At 46.6% G+C, this 25,663-nt stretch overlaps 1 protein-coding gene across 1 annotated transcript in view; it reads right to left on the reverse strand.

The window, feature by feature from the left end:
- zc3h3 (zinc finger CCCH-type containing 3) overlaps window positions 1-25,663 on the reverse strand; it is a 169,441-nt gene that overhangs the window by 69,908 nt on the left and 73,870 nt on the right. The window contains exon 5 of the mRNA XM_055633573.1: window positions 573-757. Within this exon, the coding sequence (XP_055489548.1) occupies window positions 573-757 (185 nt within the window). The remainder of the gene's footprint in view (window positions 1-572; window positions 758-25,663) is intronic.

A 25,663-nucleotide genomic window follows, 5' to 3' on the forward strand; every position in this document is an offset into this window, starting at 1 on the left:
ATAAACAGTTAGTCTTTTTCCCAGAGTAGGGAGTGTAAAACTGGAGGGGGAAGGTGAATGGGGAAAGATTGACAGGGAATTTGCAGGGCAAGTCTTTCCACACAGAGGGTGGTGGACAGATGGAACAAGTTACCAGGGGAGGTTGTAGAGGCAGGTATAATTACAATGAGAAACCTTTGTTACAGGTACATGGATAAGAAAAGTTCAGGGGAAAGTCTGTGGAATTCTCTGCCTCAGAGGGCGGTGGAGGCCGGTTCTCTGGATGCTTTCAAGAGAGAGCAAGATAGGACTCTTAAAGATAGCGGAGTCAGGGGATATGGGGAGATGGCAGGAACGGGGTACTGATTGGGGATGATCAGCCATGATCACATTGAATGGCGGTGCTGGCTCGAAGGGCCGAATGGCCTACTCCTGCACCTATTGTCTATAATACGAGGCAAATGGAATGAGTTGAGACAGGAATCTTGGTTGGCACGGACGAGTCGTTCAAAAGGTCTGTTTCTGCACTGTGTGATTCCCAATATGACTTGTAAATGGAATTGCAATTAAGCTGGGTTCTTAAATTAAGGTACCTGATCTGAGAGCACCCCTGGAACTTGTGCCTGCAGCTTTGATGGGTGTAGAACTGCTCCTGGCCAGCTTGTTGGCAGATACTCGGTACAACACTCCCCCGATGCAGCGCATGCCTTTGGTTTTCCATCGCTGCTGAAGGAATCTGTAATTGCTGCTCAGTCTTGCTCGGTTCAGCTGTGGTGACCTGCAGGGAGAGAGAGGAGGGAACATCATCAAATCAGCAATTGGATGGATGTATAGTGAAAAGCCAGTTCAAAATCAAACAATAGAGAATAGGTGCAGGAGTAGGCCAAGCAGCCCTTCAAGCCAGCACCGCTATTCAATGTGATCATGGCTGATCATCCCCAATCAGTACCCCGTTCCTGCCTTCTCCCCGTATCCCCTGACTCCGCTATCTTTAAGAGCCCGATCTAGCTCTCTCTTGAAAGCATCCAGAGAACCGGCCTCCACCGCCCTCTGAGGCAGAGAATTCCACAGACTCACAACTCTGTGAGAGAAAAAGTGTTTCCTCATCCCCGTTCTAAATGGCTTACCCCTTATTCTTAAACTGTGCCCCCTGGTTCTGGACTCCCCCAACATCGGGAACATGGGTGTTTCCTGCCTCTAGCGTGTCCAAACCCTTAATACTCTTATATGTTTTGTTTTCCATTGCCAGTGAGACCACATGCAAACTGGAGGGACAGCACCTCATATTCCCTCTGGGCTGCTTTCAATCTTCATGGTAACTTTTGGATAGGCAGACAAAAAATGTTGGAGTAACTCAGCGGGACAGGCGGCATCTCTGGAGAGAAGGAATGGGTGATGTTTCAGGTCAAGACCCTTCTTCAGACTGATGTCAGGGGAGTGGGCGGGACAGAGATAGAATGTAGTCAGAGACAGTCAGACTGGTGGGAGAACTGGGAAGGGGGAGGGGATGGAGAGAGAGGGAAAGCAAGGGCTACTTGAAGTTGGAGAAGTCAATGTTCATACCGCTGGGGTGTAAGCTGCCCAAACGCAATATGAGACGCTATTCCTCCAATTTGTGCTGGGCCTCACTCTGACAATGGAAGAGGCCCAGGACAGAAAGGTCAGTGTGGGAATGGGAGGGGAGTTGAAGTGCTGAGCAATCGGGAGATCAGGTAGGTCTAGGCAGACCGAGCGAAGGTGTTCAGCTAAATGATCGCCGAGCCTGCGCTTGGTCTCGCTGATATATAGGAGTCCACACCTGGAACTTTTGGATAGGCAGATGGATATGCAGGGAATGGAGTGACATAGATCACGTGCAGGCAGATAATAGTTGGTCTTGGCTTCACATTTGACACAGACATTGTGGGCCGAAGGGCCTGTTACTGGCTGTACTGTTCTATGTTCAACATACTCCAAGATTTGATGGGGTGTTTCCTGCATTATAGTTTATGATTATAGTTCACTTGGTAGAAACTGTTCAATGCAAAAGTATAAAACTGAGATGCCATCAGCATCAGTGGAAGAAGTATCTGGGGATCCTACTCCAGCACTTGATCCAGGACTGGATAGAGTGGGTGTGGAGAGGATGTTTCCACCAGTGGAAGAGTCTAGGACCAGAGGTCACAGCCTCAGGATTAAAGGACGTTCCTTTAGGAAGGAGATGAGGAGAAATTCCTTGAGTCAGAGGGTGGTGAATCTGTGGAATTCTTGGCCACAGAAGGCTGTGGAGGCCAAGTCAAGGGATATTTTGAAGGCAGAGATAGATAGATTCTTGATTAGTACAGATGTCAGGGGTTATGGGGAGAAGGCAGGAGAATGAGGTTAGGAGGGTGAGGTAAATCGACCATGATTGAATGGCGGAGTAGACTTGATGGGCCTAATTCTGCTCCAATCACTTATGAACATGAGCACACGGCAGAATTGATGCGGCAGGTCAAGGAAATCCCACAGAGGTTCAGAGCAGGCCGGAAATGCCACTGTAAGAAAACAATATCGACTGAGCTGAATAGAGAGTGAAACTGAGAGGGAACAAAATATATTATTCACGCATTAATGCAACTAATGCACGACATTCTTCCCTTCCTGTATTACATATTAACGAATTTCCAAAGTTGCTGTTTGCACAAGAAAGCATTATGGATTATTCAGGTAGTGAAGTAATACTGCTGGTTTGCATAATAAGGAGAGAATAGTTGGATTGGTTGCAATGTGATGTCAAATGAAGAGGTTCAGGATGCCATTGTATAGAGAAAGATTTAATATATACAATAATTCAAGAGAGATATCTAAACATGAACCACATCATTGAGGTAAAAACATAGAGATAGCGAGATGTGTCTACAAGGCAGAATTATGAGGGTAGATTCAACAAACTAAATGCTGGTATAAAATTGTAAAAAGTGCTGGAGTAATTCAGCGGGTCTGTCAGCATCTCAGGGGAAAATATTTGCCTGCACTTGATCCACACGTCTCTAAACCTGTCCCATTCATGTACCTGCTGCCTGTGCAGAACATGATGCCAAGTTAATCTGATCGCCACTACCTGCTAATGATCCATATACCATTCCCCGCAGAGACAAGCACAAAGAACTCGAGTAACTCAGCGGGTCTGGCAGCATCTCTGAAGAAAAGGAAAAGGTGACATTTCAGTTTGAAGAAAGGTTCCGACCCAAAACGTCACCTATCCATGTTCTCCACAGATACTCCCTGACCCGCTGAGTTACTCCAGCACTCTGTGAAACGTCACCTATCCATGTTCTCCACAGATGCTGCCTGACCCGCTGAGTTACTCCAGCACTCTGTGGAACGTCACCACCTATCCATGTCCTCCACAGATGCTGTTACTCCACAGAGTTACTCCAGCGTTTTGTATCTATATAAAGATAATCACGTCAGACTCAATTGCTTGTTCCATATACCTACTGTACTTCAGTGCGGTTTTGATCTCCCATTCAAAACCTGTTCACCTTCAAACAGTGTACCTCAGGCTGGCAAACCCAAATGAAATCCTGATAGCAATTAACAGTTGCAGTGGAACGGATGTATTGAAAAACATACCCCGTACTGGATACATTTGTAGTGATGTTTGAGAGATCTGTGGTTAACTCCGTGTCTTCAAGGTAAGCATGCCCTGGGCCTCTTTGACAAACACATAACGAGGGGGGCATTCTTCTCAACACCTCATCAACTTTTATTCAAGTCAATGTCAAACTACTCAACGGAGTCGTCGCTTTAATTCGAGGAATGGGACTTTTAAGTGAACCTTTCATTTAAAAAAAAAAGTATATGGAATAGAACTCATGATATAATGGAAAGGACAAGGACTTTGAGTGTCCAGCTCTCAACACAATGGGCCATCATTTCCTTCCTGTGAATCGAGTCTTGCAATCTAAAAGGTTTAGTTAGCAAGGCATGTTTCTGTGGGGAATTTCATTAAATGACAAAAAGGAAAGGTATTAAGTGCACATAATGAAGGCAGAAATGTGTACACTGCCTTAAGACACTTCTCATGGCGCGGTATAATGGGAGGCATGAACTCCAACTTCAAATCCATTTCTAATTCATTTGAAAGACGGCAGCAAATTATCTGCCTTCAATGTGAAAGCACCAAACCAATTTCCTCAGAATAGAAGTGACAATACCACAGAATTTATCACCATAACCTTGACTCCGAGGTTGCATGGCAAACCGAACCGTCAACACAAAGAGCAGTGAATAAAGGTCGGTGATAATAAACACTGGGTAAAAATGATTACAACATGGGCTGGAGCAAACAGATTGTCCAATGGCATCTTGTATCTATCACTGTGTAGTTTGCGGACAATAGCAGTGGAAGAGGATGAGTGGCGGACTTCAATTCATCGCAGCGCTGGAATCATTCATTGTACAAATAACCTCTCATGTCTTTTGACAAGTTAAGCCTTTTGAGCACTGCTTCTTTCCCTTGTGGCTCCACATTCCAGCTACAGGCATGCAAACACATCCTGAATGACAAAATCACACTGCAATTAAAACCAATGTTCATATCTTAACAAGATATCCTTCTCTGGTCTTGGTAGATGTTTTGTGTAAACTATAACACGGGGAGTGCACTGTCATGAGGGCAGTCAAAGTTGGGATACTGCTCATGAAGATTGGTTTAAAAAATTAAACAACCTACATTCAATAATGTAATAAAGGTAGACACAGAGTGCTGGAGTGACTCAGCGGGTCAGGCAGCATCTGTGGAGAACATGGATAGGTGACGTTTCAGAGTGCTGGAGTAACTCAGCGGGTCAGGCAGCATCTGTGGAGAACATGGATAGGTGACGTTTCACAGAGTGCTGGAGTAACTCAGCGGGTCAGGCAGCATCTGTGGAGAACATGGATAGGTGACGTTTCACAGAGTGCTGGAGTAACTCAGCGGGTCAGGCAGCATCTGTGGAGAACATGGATAGGTGACGTTTCACAGAGTGCTGGAGTAACTCAGCGGGTCAGGCAGCATCTGTGGAGAACATGGATAGGTGACGTTTCACAGTGCTGGAGTAACTCAGCGGGTCAGGCAGCATCTGTGGAGAACATGGATAGGTGACGTTTCACAGAGTGCTGGAGTAACTCAGCGGGTCAGGCAGCATCTCTGGAGCACATGGACAGGTGATGCTTTGGGTTGGGACCTTTCTTCAGACTGGTTCAAGTGGGGATTGGGAAAAAAACTGGCAGAGAATGATTTAAGGTGACGGGGAAAAGATTTAATAGGAATCTGAGTGGTATCCTTTTCACACAAAGGGTGGTGGGTGTATGGAACAAGCTGCCGGACGAGGTAGTTGAGGCAGGGACTATCATAATGTTTAAGAAACAATTAGACAGGTATATGGATAGGACAGGTTAAGAGGGATCTGGGCCAAACGTGGGACTTGTGTAGCTGGGATATGTTGGCTGGTGTGGGCAAGTTGGGCCGAAGGGCCTGTTTCCGCACTGTATCATGCTATGGCTATGACTATGAATCTAGGGAAGGGGTGAGACAAATCACGATCGGCAACAGATGACCTCAGGCAGGCACGTGCCGTGAGTAATTACTCAGGGTAGGCAGTCAGTCGGCTTTAAAAAAAAATTTAAACCCAAAAGAAATACATAGCTGCAAGTTGTCATGCTGGTTGAAGGGCTTTTGGTGGAAGGCGAGGTGTGAGGGGGGGGGGGGGGGGGGGGGGGGGGGGATTTAAAAATATCTGGTTGATTTAATATTGATATTCATCCTAACCCATCTATTTCTTTATGTTCTTATAAATGATCATCTACAAGAATCTTTCCAGGTGAGGCAGAGGTTCACCTGCACCTCCTCCAACCTCATCTATTGCATCCGCTGCTCTAGGTGTCAGCTGATCTACATCGGTGAGACCAAGCGCAGGCTTGGCGATCGCTTCGCCCAACACCTCCACACAGTTCGCAATAACCAACCTGAGCTCCCGGTGGCTCAGCACCTCAACTCCCCCTCCCATTCCGAATCCGACCTTTCTGTCCTGGGTCTTCTCCATGGCCAGAGTGAGTCCCACCACAAATTGGAGGAGCAGCACCTCATATTTCACTTGGGCAGTTTACATCCCAGCGGTATGAACATTGACTTCTCCAATTTCAGATAGTCCCTGCTTTCTCCCTCTTCTCCCACTCCCCTCCCCTTCCCAGCTCTCCCACAGCCCACAATCTCCGCCTCTTCCTTTCTTCTTCCCGCCCCCCAACCCCCACATCAGTCTGAAGAAGGGTCTCAGAAGGGTCTCGACCCGAAACATCACCTATTTCCTTCGCTCCATAGATGCTGCCTCACCCGCTGAGTTTCTCCAGCATTTTTGTCTACCTTCGATTTTCCAGCATCTGCAGTTCCTTCTTAAACATCTAATCAAGAGTAAACCAATCACTCAGATTGTGGTTCACCTGCACATCACACTTTATTCAACAGCCTTGGTTCCAAAACCCCTGTTCCCATTGCGCAACACAACAGCTGTGAACACATCTAGTAAACCAGTCCAGGCAACTGTATTAAACACCGACATCCGGCGTTATCTGTGCGGAGTCTGCACTTTCTCCCTGGGTTTTCTCCGGGTGCACCATATACTAAACACATTCAGCATTCATAAACTAACTGGCAATCGTAAACTGCCTCTAGTGTGTAGTTGAGGGGCAGACTCTCGGTGGAGTTGAAGGGAATGTGTGGAGAATTAAAAGTGGGATTAGTGTAAATGTTGCTTGCTTTCACACAGAGCATGGTGGGTGTATGGAACAAGCTGGAGGTAGTTGAGGCAAGTACTACAAACAGCATTTTGAAGGACATTTTGGACAGATAATTGGTTAGGAGTGGTTTAGAGGGATATGGGGCAAAAGTAGACAGGTGGGACTTGCGTAGATAGAGATAGATACAAAATGCTGGAGTAACTCAGCGGGACAGGCAGCATTGGCATCTTGGTCGGCATGGGCAAATTGGGTAGAAGGGCTGTATGACTCTGTGACTTTTGAAATGTTTGATTTCTTCTTCTAAAATTTGGCAAACTGAATTCTTGATTCTTGAATGGTGGCAGCAAATTCGATGCCTCTAACTGGCCTGGACATGGTGGGTGAGGGACCTGTGTAGGTGTTCCAGGCCAAACGTTTCCGCGGCTTCTACGACTTCCTTGAATCACACACCAAGCTTAAGATCTGTGCAGTGTATGAGCACAGAGGCTGAGATGCCACTCTGGCATCAGCAAAGGAGTGCCAAGATGTATCAGTGACTTTTCCGCAGTTCAGGCAGAAGTTAGAGATCCAGATCAATTATTCCTCAAGAAAGTGGCAAGAGAGTCTGTTGTCTAGACGCCCATTTTAGAAGTGTGGTTCTTAAACAGACAGCACAATTGACATCCAGGTACACCAACCAACAGGGTTGGCTGTCGTGTCAACGGCCTGTCCCACTTGGCCGTCATTTGCACCTCATTTACGCGTCATTTGTAAAATAGTTTGAAGCGACGTCGCGCGCAAATCAAGCGTTATCATGCTGTCTGGTGCGCCTGACGTCATTAGAATACCCTGCAGCGCCCGGCGACGTAACCATGTGATACACGTGAGACGTCAGGATGCCAGTGTGCAACGCCAATGTGTCAGCGTGCGTACCCAATGCGTCAGCGTGCGTTCGCGATACGCAGGTGGAGCGCAAGGATTTCGTGCAGCACAAAATACTGGAGCGCCACGCGATATCGCGTGCTACTCCCCACTCCTCAACGCCTCTCCATGCGCCCGTCCCCCGCTGCCCACACGCTACCCGTGCGTCACAACGCGACGACCGCATTTTTGGAGGTCGCGTAAATGGTGCGTAAATGACGGTCAAGTGGGACAGGCCCTTTAACCTTCATTTGACGGTGTTTGCTGTATGGGCATTATTGCAATTATAAGCTGCTTTTGTCAACCGATTCTTGAAGTTCAATGCACACTGTTCACCTTTTTTACACAAGCAACAGGTGCAATTAAGGTTCAAACTGAATGCAAATGGAACACAATGCAAACTGATAAGATTGTTGGGCTTAAAACAGATCAAAGCACACAGGGACAGGAAAAATAGGACATAGAGAAGACATGAGAGGAGCACGCATAGGAAGGAACCGCAGAGGCCGAATATAGACACAAAATGCTGGAAACGTCACCTATTCCTTTTCACCAGAGATGTTGCCCGACCTGCCGAGTGACTCCAGCATTTTGTGACCATGCCTGGAACATAGAACGGTGGAGCAGGGAACAGGCCCCTCGGGCACGATGCCGTTAAACCAATCTCCTCTGCCTGCACGTGATCCATGTCCGCCCATACCCACGTGCCTGTCCAAAAGCCTCAAGTTGCCTGTGAACTGTACAACTTCTTGCTGAGTGTCTCCCCTCGCTCAAGTCTGGCCTTTACTACATAGAGCACTTGGCAAACATCCAGAAATCTATTTCAGAAGAATTTAAAACATTGCGCACAGGCCTGACTCCGCAGAGTTCCACAATCTACAGAGGGTGAACAAATAATTTTTGTTGAGATTGGTTGAGGAATGAATGATGACTAAGATAGCAGGTGAACACTAACATGTGCTTTCAAACAGGTAACCCAAGGCAACCCTGAACGCTTCATGAGGTGACAGGGATTTTGCCCTGAACCACTCAACACAAGTTCAACACCAGTGCAGCAGTGTGGCGTGTCCATGCTCACAGTCGTACAGCACGGAAATAAGCCCTGGAAACATGGGCCAAACACAGCCAGGTAGGTCTAGTGTAGGAAAGAACTGCAGATGCTGGTTTAAATTGAAGGTAAACTGTAAATTGCTGGAGTAACTCAGCGGGACAGGCAGCATTTCTGGAGAGAAGGAATGGGTGACGTTTCAGGTCAAGACCCTTCTTCAGACTGATGTCAGGGGAGTGGGCGGGACAGAGATAGAATGTAGTCGGAGACAGTAACTGGCGGGAGAGCTGGGAAGGGGGAGGGGATGGAGAGAGAGGGAAAGCAAGGGCTACTTGAAGTTGGAGAAGTCAATGTTCATACCGCTGGGGTGTAAGCTGCCCAAGTGAAATATGAGGTGCTGTTCCTCCAATTTGTGCTAGGCCTCACTTTGACAATGGTGGAGGCCCAGGACTGAAAGGTCAGATTGGGAATGGGAGGGGGAGTTAAAGTGCTGAGCAACTGGGAGATCAGGTAGGTTAAGACGGACAGAGCGGAGGTGTTCAGTGAAACGATCGCCGAGCCTGCGCTTGGTCTCACCGATATACATGAGTTGACACCTGGAACAGTGGATACAGTAGATGAGGTTGGAGGAGGTGCAAGTGAACCTCAGCCTCACCTGGAAAGACTGTCAGGGTCCTTGGATGGAGTCGAGGGGGGGAGGTAAAGGGACAGGTGTTGCATCTCCTGCGGTTGCAGGGGAAAGTACCTGGGGAGCGGGTGGTTGGGGTGGGAAGGGACGAGTTGACCAGGGAGTTGCGGAGGGAACGGTCTCTGCGGAAAGCAGAAAGGGGTGGAGATGGGAAGATGTGGCCAGTGGTGGGATCCCGTTGGAGGTGGCTAAAATGTTGGAGGATTATGTATGCGACGGCTGGTGGGATGGAAGGTGAGGACAAGGGGGACTCTGTCCTTGTTACGAATGGGGGGAGGGGAAGCACGAGCAGAGCTGCGGGATATTGAGAAGACCCTAGTGAGAGCCTCATCTATAGTGGAAGAGGGGAACCCCCCGTTTCCTAAAGAATGATTAGGACTAGTGTAGATGTGGCGTGTTGGTCAGCGTGGCCAAGTTGGGCTGAAGGACATGCATCCCATGATCACTTTTTATTACAAAGAGGAGAATTTTCAGTAACTGTGCTACCTAATTCTTGATGTAAGAATTGGATACAGTTGGTAAATATGTTCTGTACTGGAAAGTTTCTAGTTTAGGACAAATACAAACCATCTCATTTGGGTTCAAATCCATTAATCACTAGCATTGAGTATGGAAGTTTGGAGGTCACGTTACCGTTATACGGCCGTGAGGCCACATTTAGAGCATCGGGTTCTGTTTTGGTCACCACGTTATTCCTTGGAGTGCAAGAGGATAGACAATAGACAATAGCCAATAGATGCAGGAGTAGGCCATTCGGCCCTACGAGCCAGCAACCAGGGGTGATCTTATTGAGGTGAACAAAATCATGAGAGGAATAGATCAGGTAAATGCACAGGGTATTTTGCCCAGATTAGGGCAATCGAGGACCAGAGGTTTAAGGTGAGGGGGAAAGATTTAATAGGAATCTGAGGGGTAACCTTTTTACACACAAACGATGGTGGATGCATGGGACAAGCTGTCGGTGGAGGTTGTTGAGGCAGGGACGATCATAATGTTTAAGAAACATTTAAACAGGTACATGGATAGGATAGGTTTTCGAGGGATATGGGTCAAATGCAGGCAGGTGGGACTAGTGTAGATGCGACATTTGTATCATCTACAGTGCAAGCAACCATTTGAAATTGTTCATATTAATTTATAAACCTCTTTTTTTCCCGAATCCCTCTATAGAAGCAGTGGCAGGAATTGATCCTTCGTCTCCTAATTCCTTAGCTCTCCAATGTGCTAACTAAAGGGCCTGTCCCACTATACGAGAGTACCCAAGAGCTCTCCCGAGAAAAAAATCAAACTCGTGGTAAGTATGTGGAATGTACATAGTGGGTACGTCGGAGTTCGGGGACGTCTCTTAGCGGCCCGTAACGCTAACAGCAGGTTCTTGGGAAATGCGGTAAGCTCATGAGGTTTTTTTAACATGTTGAAAAATGTCCACGAGAGCCCTGAGTACCTACGAGCCGCTATTACCGTAATTCTCTTGAGTTCGAATCAGGGAAAACTCGGGAGAATTACCTCGTACAGTGGGACAGGCCCTCAAGGGTGGCACAGCGGTAGAGTTGCTGCCGTACAATGTCAAAAACCTGGGTTTGATCCTAATTACGGGTGCTGTCTGCACGGAGTTTGCACGTTCTCCCTGTGACTGCATAGGTTTTGTCAAGGGGTTCCAGTTCCCTTCCACACTCCAAAGACATGCAGGTTTGTGGGTTGATTGGCTTCCGTAAATTGTCCTTAATGTGTGGGATAAACTAGTGTATGAGTGATTGCTGGTTGGTGTGGACTCAATGGGTCGAAGGGCCTGTTTGCATGCTGTATCTCTAAACTAAACTAGATACAGAAGCATTCTAGTTTATGGCACTGTTAAGGCGCTGAATATTCCACGTGGCTCAGGGAGATTTAATCATGCATTTACTCTGGCACAGTGTACACTCTAAGCTGAAGTTTTTAGCGGAGGGTATTGGGTGTATTTTAATTGTGCAGTTGATGCAATTACAAAATGTCAAAAATGTTCAATACATTTTCTGTTGCAGTTAATCATGGGTAAAATGATGCAGTTTTTCTATTGCTGAAGTAATGTGAAATATCTGCTGCATAAGTGATGCCTAAACAGGACCTGTTCCAGCCAAACTACAGACACCAGAGAAAATATATATTTTCCAGCAAAGACAATAGAAAATTATTATCTTCACGTGTGAAACATGAGAAAGACCATTTCTTGTTTTGCAACATGTAAAGAGAATCAGACAAGCTCTGAACATGGGCAGATTGTGTGTGTGGGACGCTACACTGAAGATAGCCACAAAATGCAGGAGTAACTCAGCGGGACAGGCAGCATCTCTGGATAGAAGGAATGGGCGAGGTTTTGGCTCGAGACCCTTCTTCAGGCAAACGAAGGGTCTCGACTCGAAACGCCACCCAGTTCCTTTTGTCCAGAGATGCTGCCTGTCCCGCTGAGTTACCCCAGCATTTTATGTCTGTCTATGGCCTTCCATGTGCAGGGGGAGCGCCTGCCATTAAGCCCCTGTCCCACGATGCAAGTTCCCCCAAGAGCTCTCCCGAGTCAAAAAAAAAAATCTAACTCGTGGTAAGTACGTAGAATGTACGTAGCGGCTATGTCGGAGCTCGTGGATGTCCCGTAGCGGCTCGTAATGCTAACGGCAGGTAACTCGGGAAACGCGGAAACTCGTGACGTTTTTTCAACAGTGTGAATACTTGGCCAATAAACTTAATTACTTACTTACATACATTTGTCACAGTCCCCATGTTCTGGGGAAAAGAAGTGCAAGAGGAACTACAGGTTCCTACTGCTGACCCCGTGGATGGTCAGGTGTGATCCACAGCTGGATAACTACAATTACTGTTGAAACAGAAGTACAATGAATGGTCAATGGGATGAAGAGGCAGAGAATATGTGTGGTGTGTATCACATCGTGCGATTCACAGGAAGCCACAATGCCTAGAGTGGAGATTATTTTGACAGCACACCTTTCACCATCAGAGAAGGTGTTACACAGCTAATGTGGAGCAGTCACAAGCATAAGATAGACACGAAATGCTGGAGTAACTCAGACAGACACAAAATTCTGGAGTAACTCGGACACAAAATGCTGGAGTAACTCAGACACAAAATTCTAGAGTAACTCAGCGGGTCAGGCAGCATCTCTGGAGAAAAGGAATAAGTGATGTTTTGGGTCTAAACCCTTCTTCAGACTGAGAGCCAGGGGGGAGGGAAACTAGAGGTATGAAAACGTTCAGAACAAATCACAGGAAACACTCCGGTCAGTTTCAACGAAGCAAGTTCCCACACGGTCTGTAATGTAGTAATGACAAGTTAGAATATTCTACCAATGCTAACCGAGGGATAAATATATTCGAAAACATGAGCGACAAATCTTCTACTGCGCTTTGAAATAATTCATTCACCACAGTAGTTAGCCGGACAGGCAGCATCTCTGGAGCGAAGGAATGGGTGACGTTCGGGTTGAGACCCTTCTTCAGACCTTGTCAGCCGAGAGTTCTGTGGCCAACTATCTAATCCTGGACTGAGAATGCTACTATCCCAGTTACAGTTGACTACAGAAAACGTAAACGAGGAAGGAAAAGAAAACCAGTTATGAGAACTTTAGATTTCAAATGACAATGTTTGAACATGAGGTGGTATTTTCTCACCATCTTACACATCCTTTTTGCAAATAAATAAACGGCCTGATTTGTACAAAAATAAATTCTGATGTCACACCACAGGTTTCACATGTGTAAGAGATCTCTTAAAGTCTTGTAATTTGTTTGTGGGTGTCATCTGTCCCTCTCTCTGGTTTAGTTTAGTTCAGAGATACAGCGCGGAAACAAGCCCTTCGGCCTACCGAGTCCACGCCGACCAGCGATTCCCGCACATTAACACTATCCTACGGACAATAATGCATATACACCAAGCCAATTAACCTACAAACCTGCACGTCTTTGGGGTGTGGGAGGAAACTGAAGATCTTGGAGAAAACCCACGCAGGCCACGGGGAGAACATACAAACTCCGTACAGACAGCACCCGTAGTCAGGATCGAAACTGGGTCTGGTGCTGTGAGCAACTCTACCGCTGCACCACTGGTTGTTACACTGCAATACACTGCAATACATGGACTGCTGTAAACTATCCCAGGATGGCAGGGCGGTCACGGTGGCGCAGGAGTAGAGTTGCTGCCTTACAGCGAATGCAGCGCCGGAGACCCGGGTTGATCTGCTGTCTGTCTGTATGGAGTTTGCACATTCTCCCCGTGACCTGCGTGGGTTTTCTCCGAGATCTTCGGTTTCCTCCCACACTCCAAAGACGTGCAGGTTTGTAGGTTGATTGGCTTGGTGTAAATGTAATAATATGTCCCTAGTGGGTGTAGGATAATGTTAGTGTGCGGGGATCGCTGGTCAACGAGGACCCGGTGAGCCTATTTCCGCGCTGTATTTCTAAACTAAACTAAACTCAGTATTGTGCCAGGCAAATTTCCCACACCCTGTAATTAACAAAAAATTAGTTATATGGGCCAAAAATTCTGTCATTCCTTTTATAAAACGTATTGATTTTATCTCCCTCTTTTTTTGTCTATTGAGCCAACTTGAGGTGAAATTAAATTACTGACTAATATCTGCTTGCGTGGTTCGTGTCAAATTCTTCTCTGATATTCCTCGGGACTTTTTATTATCGGAAAAGAAGCATATCAATGCAATTTGTTATAACATGTACACCAAGTGTGTTTGGCTGAACACGGCTGCATATTGCCTTTTGCTCTCTCGCACAGTAACAGACACAGTGACACTAATTAGTGCTTGGCAAAAGCAATATGGATTTTACATCAAATGCAGGTCCATACAGGTGCACAACCTTTTATCCGACGATCCAAATAACGAAAACCTCCGAATAGCGGCCATTTTTTCGGTCTTTGAAGAAAGGTCCTTGAAAACGTTCACCGAGGGCGACCCGCAGAGGTGACAGCGGAACCTCCGGTCGGTCCTCGAAGAAAGGGGAACTAAATCCCCATTCATAAAAGAGGTGAGGGTATATTGCGCGGGAGGGTTAATAATTGACAATATGCTGCTACCTGCCCGCTGAGTTAAAAAGTTCCCACGGTAGACACGATACACAGTGTATCGTGAGTCTTGCGTGGGAACTTTTTAACTCAGCGTGCAGGCAGCAGCAAATTGTCGCTCCCTTCAGTTTCACCCCACCTACACCCCTCTGCTTCGCGGCCATGTGTGTGACCCCTTCCCTCCCCTCTCCAGCTCCCCATTCATTGCACCGGCGCGGGGGCTTTGCACTGTCTTCACGTCGGCGATTCTAGCAGCGCAGTGCAGTCACCGGAAACGTCAGGACCAACGGGACACCGACCTCCAGGCCCACCGCAAGCACGGAGATCCCAGAGACCCACAGCCAGCAGCAGCCCAGCCCCGTTCCAACTCCAGAGGAAAACTGCAAACTGGCCGGAGACGTCAGGACCACCAGAAGCCGCTCCCCGATGGGCCGCTACGGCGACAAGTGGCAGTTCGCCCACAGCCCGAGCTGCGCCCTCTTATCGGGACACCAACCCCCAGGCCCACTGCAAGCACGGAGATCCCAGATCAGCAACTCCAGCCCAGCCCCGTTCCAACTCCAGAGGAACACGCAGTGTATGTGTAGAAGCTGATAGTGTGGAAGGTACTTCTTGTTCTTGGGGTCGCGCAGCTCGGGCTGTGGGCGAACTGCCACTTGTCGCCGTAGCGGCCCATCGGGGAGCGGATTCCTCTGGAGTTGGAGGGGGAGGGGGTATTGTGCTGTTTGATCGCCCCCTACTATCCCAGGGACAGGGAGACAGGACGTTCACCGAGGGCGGCCCGCAGAGGTGACAGCGGAACCTCCGGTCGGTCCTCGAAGAAAGGGGAACTAAATCCCCATTCATAAAAGAGAAGGTGAGAGTATATTGCGCGGGAGGGTTAATAATTGCCAATCTGCTGCTACCTGCCCGCTGAGTTAAAAAGTTCCCATGGTAGACACGATACACAGTGTATCGTGAGTCTTGCGTGGGAACTTTTAAACTCAGCGTGCAGGCAGCAGCAGATTGTCGCTCCCTTCAGTTTCACCCCACCTACACCCCTCTGCTTCCCGGCCATGTGTGTGACCCCTTCCCTCCCCTCTCCAGCTCCCCGCTCATTGCACCGGCGTGGGGGCTTTGTACTGTCTTCACGACGGCGATGGCTGCAGGTCAGTGCAGTCACCGGAGACGTCAGGACCAATTGGGCGTCGACCACCAGGCCCACCGCAAGCACGGAGAACCCAGAGACCCACAGCCAACAGCAGCCCAGCCCAGCCCCGCTCCAACTTCTTCTGCCGGGATCAAGGCGCAAACTCGCGACCTTGCGGATATGAGCCAAGCACTCTACCACTGAGCCAGCCATTAAAATCTACGCAAAAAAATTTCCATTCCGAAGACCGACAAATTCTGAATTACGAAAGGTGTCTGGTCCCAAGGCTTTCGGATAAAAGATTGTGCACCTGTACTGTAACCCATAAAGAAAATATCAACAATGTCAAAGGCATTTCACAGTGATGGTAATAAGGCTTGCAATCTGTGCACGTTGCTACCTATTTGAGCCCAAAAAACAAAAAGACGATAAATTAAGCTAGAAAGATTTGATACCCAAAGTTACCCAAAGAACGGAGACAAGGAAACACTTTTTCACACAGAGTGGTGAGTGTGCAATTCTCTGCCTCAGAGGGCGGTGGAGACAGGTTCTCTGGATACTTGCAAGAGAAAGCTAGATAGGGCTCTAAAAGATAGCAGAGTCAGGGGATATGGGGAGAAGGCAGGAACGGGGTACTGATTGGGGATGATCAGCCATGATCACATTGAATGGCGGTGCTGGCTCGAAGGACCAAATGGCCTACTCCTGCACCTATCTGTCACGTGGGTGACCCTCCACTGCTTGTGGCCGTCCACCCGCTCGCAGCAGCAGGGCCACCCGCTCAAAAGACGTCGCAAATCGGACACCCCAGCTCCAAAAGTTAGCAAGCTCCCCTGCCTCTGTATCCCCCACCCTCTCTAGCAGCACCTGCAAGTTGGGAGTTATGCGTGAGTGGAGGGTGGTTAGCGTGTGTGTGTGAGAGGTTGGTTAGTGTGTGTGTGTGAGAGGTTGGTTAGTGTGTGTGTGATGCCGCAGGCCGCCCCCTCCCCTCACAACCGCGCGTTGAGGGGAGACGGGACCCAAGGGTGCCCCTTGGTCTAGTATATTACTAAAACTCTCATCTTGTTTGTTAGTGTCTGCATGTGATTAATGCCCTGCATTACTCCAAAACAGTACACGTTAGCACTACAATTTTTGGACCACCTTACTCACCATTGTCCTGTGGTGCGGTGTATCAAAGTTTCGTTCAGATTTATGTTATATTTTACAAGTTATTCACACTTTTAACTTTACAAAATCCCACTTTGAGAAAAACGTCTTCCATCTGCAGTGGCAGTTACAGCTGTGACGTCACAATGGGATTATAGCCCTGCCCGCTGCAATGTTGCAATCCCAGTACACTGAGTCCTTTAGCAAATGCAATTGGATTGTTTGGGTCACAGTTGGCGGCTATGGGTGAGTAGTGGAATATTGCATTGAGGGTATGGGTCGCGTTGGGGGAACGGGTAAGCGGTGGAGTATTGCATTGTGGAACGGGTTGTGTTGGGGGACCAGGTCTCTCGTGGCGGCTATAGGTGAGTGGTGGAATATTGCATTGGGGGAACGGATTGCGTTGGGGGACCAGGCCCCATGTGACAGGGACCCAACAGGTCCCACTTGGTTGAGTGCATAAAATGCTGGAATGACTCAGCAGGTCAGGGGGCATCAATGGAGAGTGTGGCTAGGTGACGTTTTGGATCGGGACCCTTCTTTAATCTGGTTACTCCAGCCTTTCCTTGGTAAACCAGCACCTGCAGCTCCTTGTTTCTGCACGTACAAATAAATGTGCTTGACTAAATGGAAGGAAGACCAAATTGAAATTGGAAACTAGGCAAGATCCACAGTAAAAATTAAATACTTTATTACAATGCTGGAGCAATTGCCTTCAATTTCATATCCTGTTTAAATCAATATTGAAGCACTAAAACTGATTAAGCTAATTCTTAAGGTGCTTGGTAAAGTAGAGACAAATTATTAGGTGCAGCCTGCGTGATTGCTGTTACCATAATGTAAAACATGCAGATCAACCCGGCTAATTCAGCCTTATAACATTGGCACCAGCTGAGTCTCTGGACGGGTGTAGAAATTATGTGCAAGCAGGAGAGAAGTGGAGGTGATTTATAATCTTCTGACCAATACTTTATGGGTCTCTTAATTCAGCCTCTGCTACTATTAATGTAGTTAATGTTGAGATTATATCTATATTTTTGAAGTCAGCAAAGTGATTTAAAGGTCTCATTTTTCAGGTCCCAGCTCTCTTGCAGTTAAATCAAATATCTTACCAATTAACTGCTGACGACTTCACAGTGCACGATCAGAAGCAGAGAGCGTAACCACAAATTAAACCTTTGCCCATTACATCTGACAGCCTATTACAGTCAAGTCTGCAGCTTCTTTTATCTTGCCAGTCTGCATGGGTGGAAATCCTGGGGGGACACGTCCCCCCATGTTTTGAGAGGTGGGAGACAATTCCCCCCCATGTTTTGTAATCCGGACTTTATCAGATGCTTTCTATGGGCTTGAATCGACCTTTCAGCGCCCGGCGCGGCTTAAAATCAAACTGCTGCATCGAGGCGATCGAGGCGATCGAGGCTCCCAATGTTGAAGCCCCCGTCGGGCGATGAAAGGCCCCGCGAACGGGCCGATTCAAGCCCCACGATTCGGGGCGGACGAAGCTGCTGCTGCTGGAGTTCGGGGTCGGTCACCAACCAGGTCAGCTCCTGATGTTACCGTCCACAGGGCCCACGGCCGAAGCCTCGCGTGTGTGCGCATGCGCGCGCGCGCGTGGCCGCCAAGAAATTGTGTGTCCCCCATGTTTTCACAGCGGTTTCCGTGCCTGCCAGTCTGTATTTTCTTGGCTTCAGCCATTAACGGGATAGGTCGGGGAGGCAAGGGACGGCAGTTTGGGGGCAACATTAAGGTTATGGAGCAAATTGAACGAAGCGTACTTCATATATATGAAGAAAGATTACAGAAGGGATGACATGGAAAGTGAAGCCGTAAGCCTCATTTCAAAGCGCATATATTTTATGCGTTGATGGAATTGCTTTAATTGAAAAACTCCAACCAAATCAATATTTACTGCATCTTCAAAAAGTCAAAGCTTCCAGTTATCTGCTACAACATGATATTTAAATGCATTTTTAAATACATACATAACATGAATAGTGGCGAAAAACTACAGCCACCATCATCCACAAGGATGTTTAAAAAAGAACTGCAGATGCTGGAAAAATCAAAGGTAGACAAAAATGCTGGAGAAACTCAGCGGGTGAGGCAGCATCTATGGAGCGATGGAATAGGTGACGTTTCGGGTCGACCCTAAACGTCACCTATTCCATCGCTCCATAGATGCTGCCTCACCCGCTGAGTTTCTCCACAATTTTTGTCTACCATCAGCCACAAGGATGCTCCGTCTTCTTCCACTGGAAAGGATGCTCATTTTAAATGATTCCAATAATGAGAAATGAGAGTCGGAACTCACATGCCTGGAGCCCCTTAATCTCTGTTCATTAATAAATGATACTGTGTCGTTTAACTAGACTATTCCTATTTAAATATAAATTGTATTAACGAGAAGTGAACTCATTATTAAACTGCGTGAGAATGTACAAGTAGCTCACAGATCCAGTAAAGCAGGGAGACAGCCACCACTATAGTTAATACAAGACTTTAATTTAAATAGATCAATGCCAATTACCATCCAAGACATGGTCAGATTACCTACCTAGTTAGTGGCCTCTGTTCCATATTGCTCCCTTATGACTTACACTGCATTTCTCTCCTCTCCCTATCCGACACCCTGTTTAATCGATATGACCATCGATATGACCAGCAGCGCCTTTACTTCCTGAGGAGGCTCAAGAAAGCTCACCTGTCCCCCCCAGATCCTGACCAACTTTTGCCGCTGTACCATCGAAAGCATCCTGACCACCTGCTTCACGGTATGGTACAGCGGTTGCACCGTAGCGGACAGGAAGGCACTACAACGGGTGGCGAAAACCGCGCGGTACATCATCGGTGCCCCGCACCCTGCCATGGATGCCCTCCACCGAAAACAGTGTCTGAGACGGGCCGGGAAGATCATCAAAGACCCCTCCCACCCTAACCATGGACTGTTTGCCCTCCTCCCATCAGGGAGGTGGTACAGGAGCCTCAGGTCTCGTACTAGTAGGATGAGGAACAGCTTCTACAACAACACTATCACATTGCTGAACTCGGAGTCCCCCCGATAGATTTCTCCAGTCCCTCCGTCCACATTGTTTGCTTATTCTGTATTTTTATTTCTATATTGCACTATTACTGACGCTAAACTGCATTTCGTTGTACCCATACTTGTATCTGTGCAATGACAATAAAGTTGAATTGAATTGAATTCTCCAATTTCAGGTAGTCCCTGATTTCTCCCTCTTTCCCCTCCCCTTCCCAGCTCTCCCGCAGCCTACTGTCTCCGCCTCTTCCTTTCCTCGTCCCACCCTCCCCCCCCATATCAGTCTGAAGAAGCCTTTTTCCTTCGCTCCATAGTTGCTGCCTCACCCGCTAAGTTTCTCCTGCATTTTTATCTACCCTGTTTAAGCGAAAGCCTTTGTCACTTACTCCACCAATCTGTCTATCACCCCCCCACCTCCCCCTCCCCTGTGTCCACCCATCACTTGCCAGGCTTTGTCTCACCCCCACTTGACTCTTTTCCATTGCTTCCCCATTCTACAATCAGTCTGAAATCAATCTATTATACACCAGTGCTTCTTAAACTATTTCAGTGTCATTCACCCGTGAGTCTTTATCACAAAATTTCATTCATCCACGACTACATTTTGTTATGTTTTTTGGTAATTTTCATCTTATTCTCCCTTGTGTATAATTTTATGTATCATTTATTTTGTCACATGAGCAAAAAACATAAATCAACTATTTTCTTAAGTGTTTATCTTATTCAACTTTTTGAACATCCTAAAAATATGTAAAGAAAACTAGCAGTGAAAAAAAAGTTTAATTCCTGCTGGAGTTGGAAAATCATTCGATTAGAATGATAAAAACCCATTCCAACATCTAAACACTGGGCTTCAGCCCCATCCTACCCTTTCGGGCTTTGACTACTGCAGTATTTTCTTGGAAAACTAGCTCAAAAAACTAGCCACGGTCTTCCCTAAAAGGTTATATCACAGTAAATTTGGGAAGCATCCTGCTACTTTGAAATTAGGAAACCACAGGTAGAGAGAAAAAAACATCAAATTTCCAGCTCCACTGCCATTAAAACCAACAAGAGCTTACGGACCACTTTCATGGCCTTTTTTAAGTATAGAAATATCTGAATAAATTAAGTCATCCACCCTTCATTCACCCCATTAGTTTAATTCACTCCAAAATAATTTAATTCACCCTTGGGTGAACCATTGACCAGTTTAAGAAGTACTGTTATACACCTCTATAACCTCTGCGCTCCAAGGAATTAAGTCCTAGCCTGCTCAACCTCTCCCTATAGCTCAGGCCCTCAAGTCCTGGCAACGTCCTGGTAAATCTACTCTGCACTCTTTCTGACATGACATCCGACCTGCCGCAGGGTGATCAAAACGGAACGAACCCTCTCCAAGACAGACGTGAAGCTCACCGTTTGACCTGTTTTTACAAAATGTTAAATGGTCAGCTCGACACAGATTACAAAACCTACACCAAATCCAAACCAATTAGGAGCAGACGAGGGCATTCGATCCAATTTGAGATTCCAGCTACCAAGACAGATGTGTACAGAAATTCGTTCTTCCCCCACACAATTAAAGCATGGAATAATCTTCACCCTACCATAGTTACCCAACCAGATACAACTAAATTTAAGGTAGCTCTTTCTTCCCAAAAACCTTTTCTGGCTTATGTCTTCCCTCCACCACCTCCAGTTTAAATTCCATTTGGAATATTTTGGAGGACCAAGAAACCAAGAAGAAGAAGAACGCAATACTTCAAATGTGGCCTCACCAACGTAGTGCGCAACTTGGACAGAACACTCAATGTTTATACTCAATCCTGTAATCCTAGATCCCTCTGCTCTACATCATTCCCCAGGGCCTACCGTTCACTGTGAAGGTTTTCTCCTGGTTTAACTTCACAAAATACAATATCTCGAACACTTATCAGCATTACAATCCATTACACATTCCTCAGCTAATCAAGAGTGCGCTGTGATTTTCATAATCATCATCATTCCACATGATATCATGCATTTTTGTGTCATCTGTAAACTTATTACTCCTGCATGCCGTGTACATTTTCATCCTTATTGTTGATATGGACCACGACCAGCAATGGCCCAACATCGATCCCTGAAGCACACCACTAGTCACAGGCATCTAGTCCAATAAACATCCTTCCATCATCACCCTCTGCTTCCTTCCATGAAGCCAATTCTGTAGCCCAGCTATAGGAAGAATGTCAGGATGTCATTTAGTTATAGAATCATAGAGTCTTACAGCGGCCCAACTTTGCACATCCCCAATCCTTTCACTCGTCACTCTAAATTCATATTTCATATTTTATGTTTCATATATCTTGTGTTTTATGACTGTTGGCAGACCAATTTCCCTCCTGGGATAAATAAAGTTCTATCGTATCGTATGTCCCATCTACACTAGTGCACCTTGCTTGTGTTTGGCCCATATCCCTCCAAACCTGTCCTATCCATAAACCTGTCTGAATGTTTCTTAAACCCCGTGATAGTACCTGTCTCAACTAGATTTAGCTCTTCGGGCTAAAGGATTCAAGGGATATGGGGGAAAAAGCAGGAACGAGGTACTGATTTTAGATGATCAGCCATGGTCATCATATTGCTGGCTGGAAGGGCCGAATGGCCTATTCCTGCATCTATTTTTCTGTTTTCTATCTTCCCCGGCAGCTCGTTCCAGACACCCACCACCCTGTATGTGAAAAAGTCACCCCTCAGGTTCAAAACATTTTCCCCCCTCCCTCACCTTAAACCCATGTCCTTTGGTTCTTGATTCCCCTACTCTGGGCAAGGGACTCTGTGCCTCCACCCAATCTATTTCTCTCATGATTTTGTACACCTCTGTAAGATCACCCCTCATCCCCCTGCGCTCCAAGGAATAGAGTCCTAGCCTCCTCAACCTCTCCCTACAGCTCAGGCCCTCGAGTCCTGGCAACATCCTCTGAGGACCAGGATGTTACCTGAACTTGCGGGCTTGAGCTACAGGGAGAGGTTGGACAAGCTGAGCTTCCTCCCAAGAAGCATTATATATTTAAAGAGCCAAACATGTAACTGACTCAGTTCCAGAGACATTTTACTTAGTTCAAAAATAACAGAAAATCAATTGGTAATCAGCTTAGAATATTTGATATCTTTACAAAAAATAAACATCATAATTAATTTGTGGTTAAGTGAAGTAATAATGGACTCCACTGGCTAGGAAAAGGATATGAATATTAATCTGAAGGACAAGGTGCCAGTACCGGACCAGAAGACTCAAGATCAGCATGTCTGGTTGAAGGACAATCCTGCATAAACAAGCCTTTTACTGAGGTTGCAACTCACAATTCCCCCAAAATAACTGACAGCATTGTAAAGGACATTATCTAATAACTACGTACATGGGAAAGTTGAAACTGGAATATTGCAGGAGTGGGATGTGGAGACAAAGTTACCGGCAAGCAAGAGCCAACTTATAAAGATATTGTCTTTCAAGAATAGACATAAAAAGGTGGAGTAACTCAGCGAGACAGGCAGCATCTCTGGAGAGAAAGAATAGGTAACGTTTCGGGTCGAGACCCTTCTTCAGATTATTCAGCGGAATGGGAAACAAGAGATATAGACGATGATGTAGAGAGATAAAGAACAATTAATGAAAGATATGCAAAATAATAACGATGATAAGGGAAACAGGCCGTTGTTAGCTGTACGTTGGGTGTCTTTTCTACCACTGGATCCTCTGTGTTCTGATCCACAGACCACAATCAGAGAGGATAGGAGACAACCTCTCTTCCAGAATAATTCATAACACCAGTGCTCGGCAAGGATACCTACTCAGCCCCCTGTACACTCGTGACTGTGAGACCAATCAGCAGAATGACAAGACTGAGCAAAGAAAGGAGATAGAGAACTTAGTAACATGGTGCCAGGACAATAACCTCTCCCTCAATGTCAGCAAGACCAAGGAGCTAGTTATCGACTACAGAAACCTGCCCTAATCAGCATCAATGGTGCCGATGTACTGAATGCTTTCCAGAATCAATCTGTCACAGAATGTCTTTGTCAGATAACAACAATTGTGAGCACATTACTATCAGTAAGGGCGGGGTGGGAGATTGCAACCTTCACGTGGTCCGCCCTGTTTCGACAAATGCAATCAACCTGGCCTGCACAATCAAATAAGATCAAATAGAACAAGTTGTCCTACAACTTTAGGGTGTGCACGCCATAGTACGGGTGAAGAACATTTTCCAGAGTGATACTGGGGCGTACATAGACCAGGTTGCTTCAAGCTGAAGCTGAATCTGTCCCAGTGTTGGAGTTGTGATTAGATTAAGGAGATTATTAAGTTAAAACAACTTGATATAGCTGACAGGAAGAATGAGCTACTTAAAACAAAACTGGGTGATTAAGGAATGAAACTAGGAAACTAGTTAAACGTGGGGAAGTAGTTTGTGTTTGACTTTAGTTTAATGCCATGTGTGTCGAGGTACGGAGAAAAGCTTTTGTTGCATGCGAAACAGTCAGCTGAAAGACCATACATGATTACAGGTGAGCCATCCACAGTGTACAGATACATGATTAAGGGATTAACATGAATAGCATTTAGTGCAAGATAAAGCCAGTAAAGACCCTTCGAGCTTGCACACCGCCATTCGATATGATCATGGCTGATAATCCAAATCCAACTCAGTATCCCATCCCTGCCTTCTCTCCATACCCCCTGATCCCTTTAGCCACAAGGGCTTAAAACTCCCTCTTAAATATAGCCAATGAACTGGCCTCAACTACCTTCTGTGGCAGAGAATTCCACAGATTCACCACTTTCTGTGTGAAAAATGATTTTCTCATCTCGGTCCTAAAAGACTTCCCTCTTATCCTTAAACTGTGACCCCTAGTTCTGGACTTCCCCAACATCGGGAATAATCTTCCTGCATCTAGCCTGTCCAACCCCTTAAGAATTTTGTAAGTTTCTATAAGATCCCCCCTCAATCGTCTGAATTCTAGCGAGTACAAGCCGAGTCTATCCAGTCTTTCTTCATATGAAAGTCCTGCCATCCCAGGAATCAGTCTGGTGAACATTCTCTGTACTCCCTCACGTCACATTTCGAGTTGTGACTGACTTGATTGCTTGTCTTTCTAGACTATGTAGATGTTTCTTTGTGCCGTGGGCACCAGTGCTGAGGATGACATTCCATGTGCAGATTGACAATAGACAACAGGTGCAGGAGTAGGCCATTCGGCCCTTCGAGCCAGCACCGCCATTCAATGGATCATGGCTGATCATCCCCAATTAGTACCCCGTTCCTGCCTTCTCCCCATATCCCCTGACTCCGCCCTATCCAGCTCTCTCTTGAAAGTATCCAGAGAACCTGCCTCCACCGCCCTCTGAGGCAGAGAATTCCACAGACTCACAACTTTCTGTGAGAAAAAGTGTTTCCTCGTCTCCGTTCTAAATGGCTTACCCCCTATTCTTAAACTGTGGCCCCTGGTTCTGGAACTGCGGCCCCTGGTTTATCTTTTATGATTTTCATCTCTTCACCGACTGTCTCCTTGCTGTCAAGGTATTGATTTATAGTTATGCTTGGTATCTGGCCTATGTTTTTCTCCCTTGGTTTCTTGTTGCTCACCGATTAGCCTTTTAGCTCATCGATTAGCCTTTCCAATTAGTCTGAAGAAGGTTCTCATACCGAAACGTCACCTATTCCTTCGCCCCATAGATGCTGCCTCATCCGCTGAGTTTCTCCAGCATTTCTGTCTATCTTCTGTATTGGCATGTCAATGAGGGAAAGGACAGAGAACAGTACAGCACAGAAACAGGAGCCTTGGGCAACCCTGCCTGTGCCAAGCACAATGCTAATCTAACGTAATCCCCCATGTACACACATAGTCCCTATCCCTCTCTGCCCTGCCTGTTCATGTGTCTGTCCAAATGCTGCTGA

This window comes from Leucoraja erinacea, chromosome 4, assembly GCF_028641065.1.
Source record: "Leucoraja erinacea ecotype New England chromosome 4, Leri_hhj_1, whole genome shotgun sequence".
NCBI lineage: Eukaryota > Metazoa > Chordata > Chondrichthyes > Rajiformes > Rajidae > Leucoraja > Leucoraja erinaceus.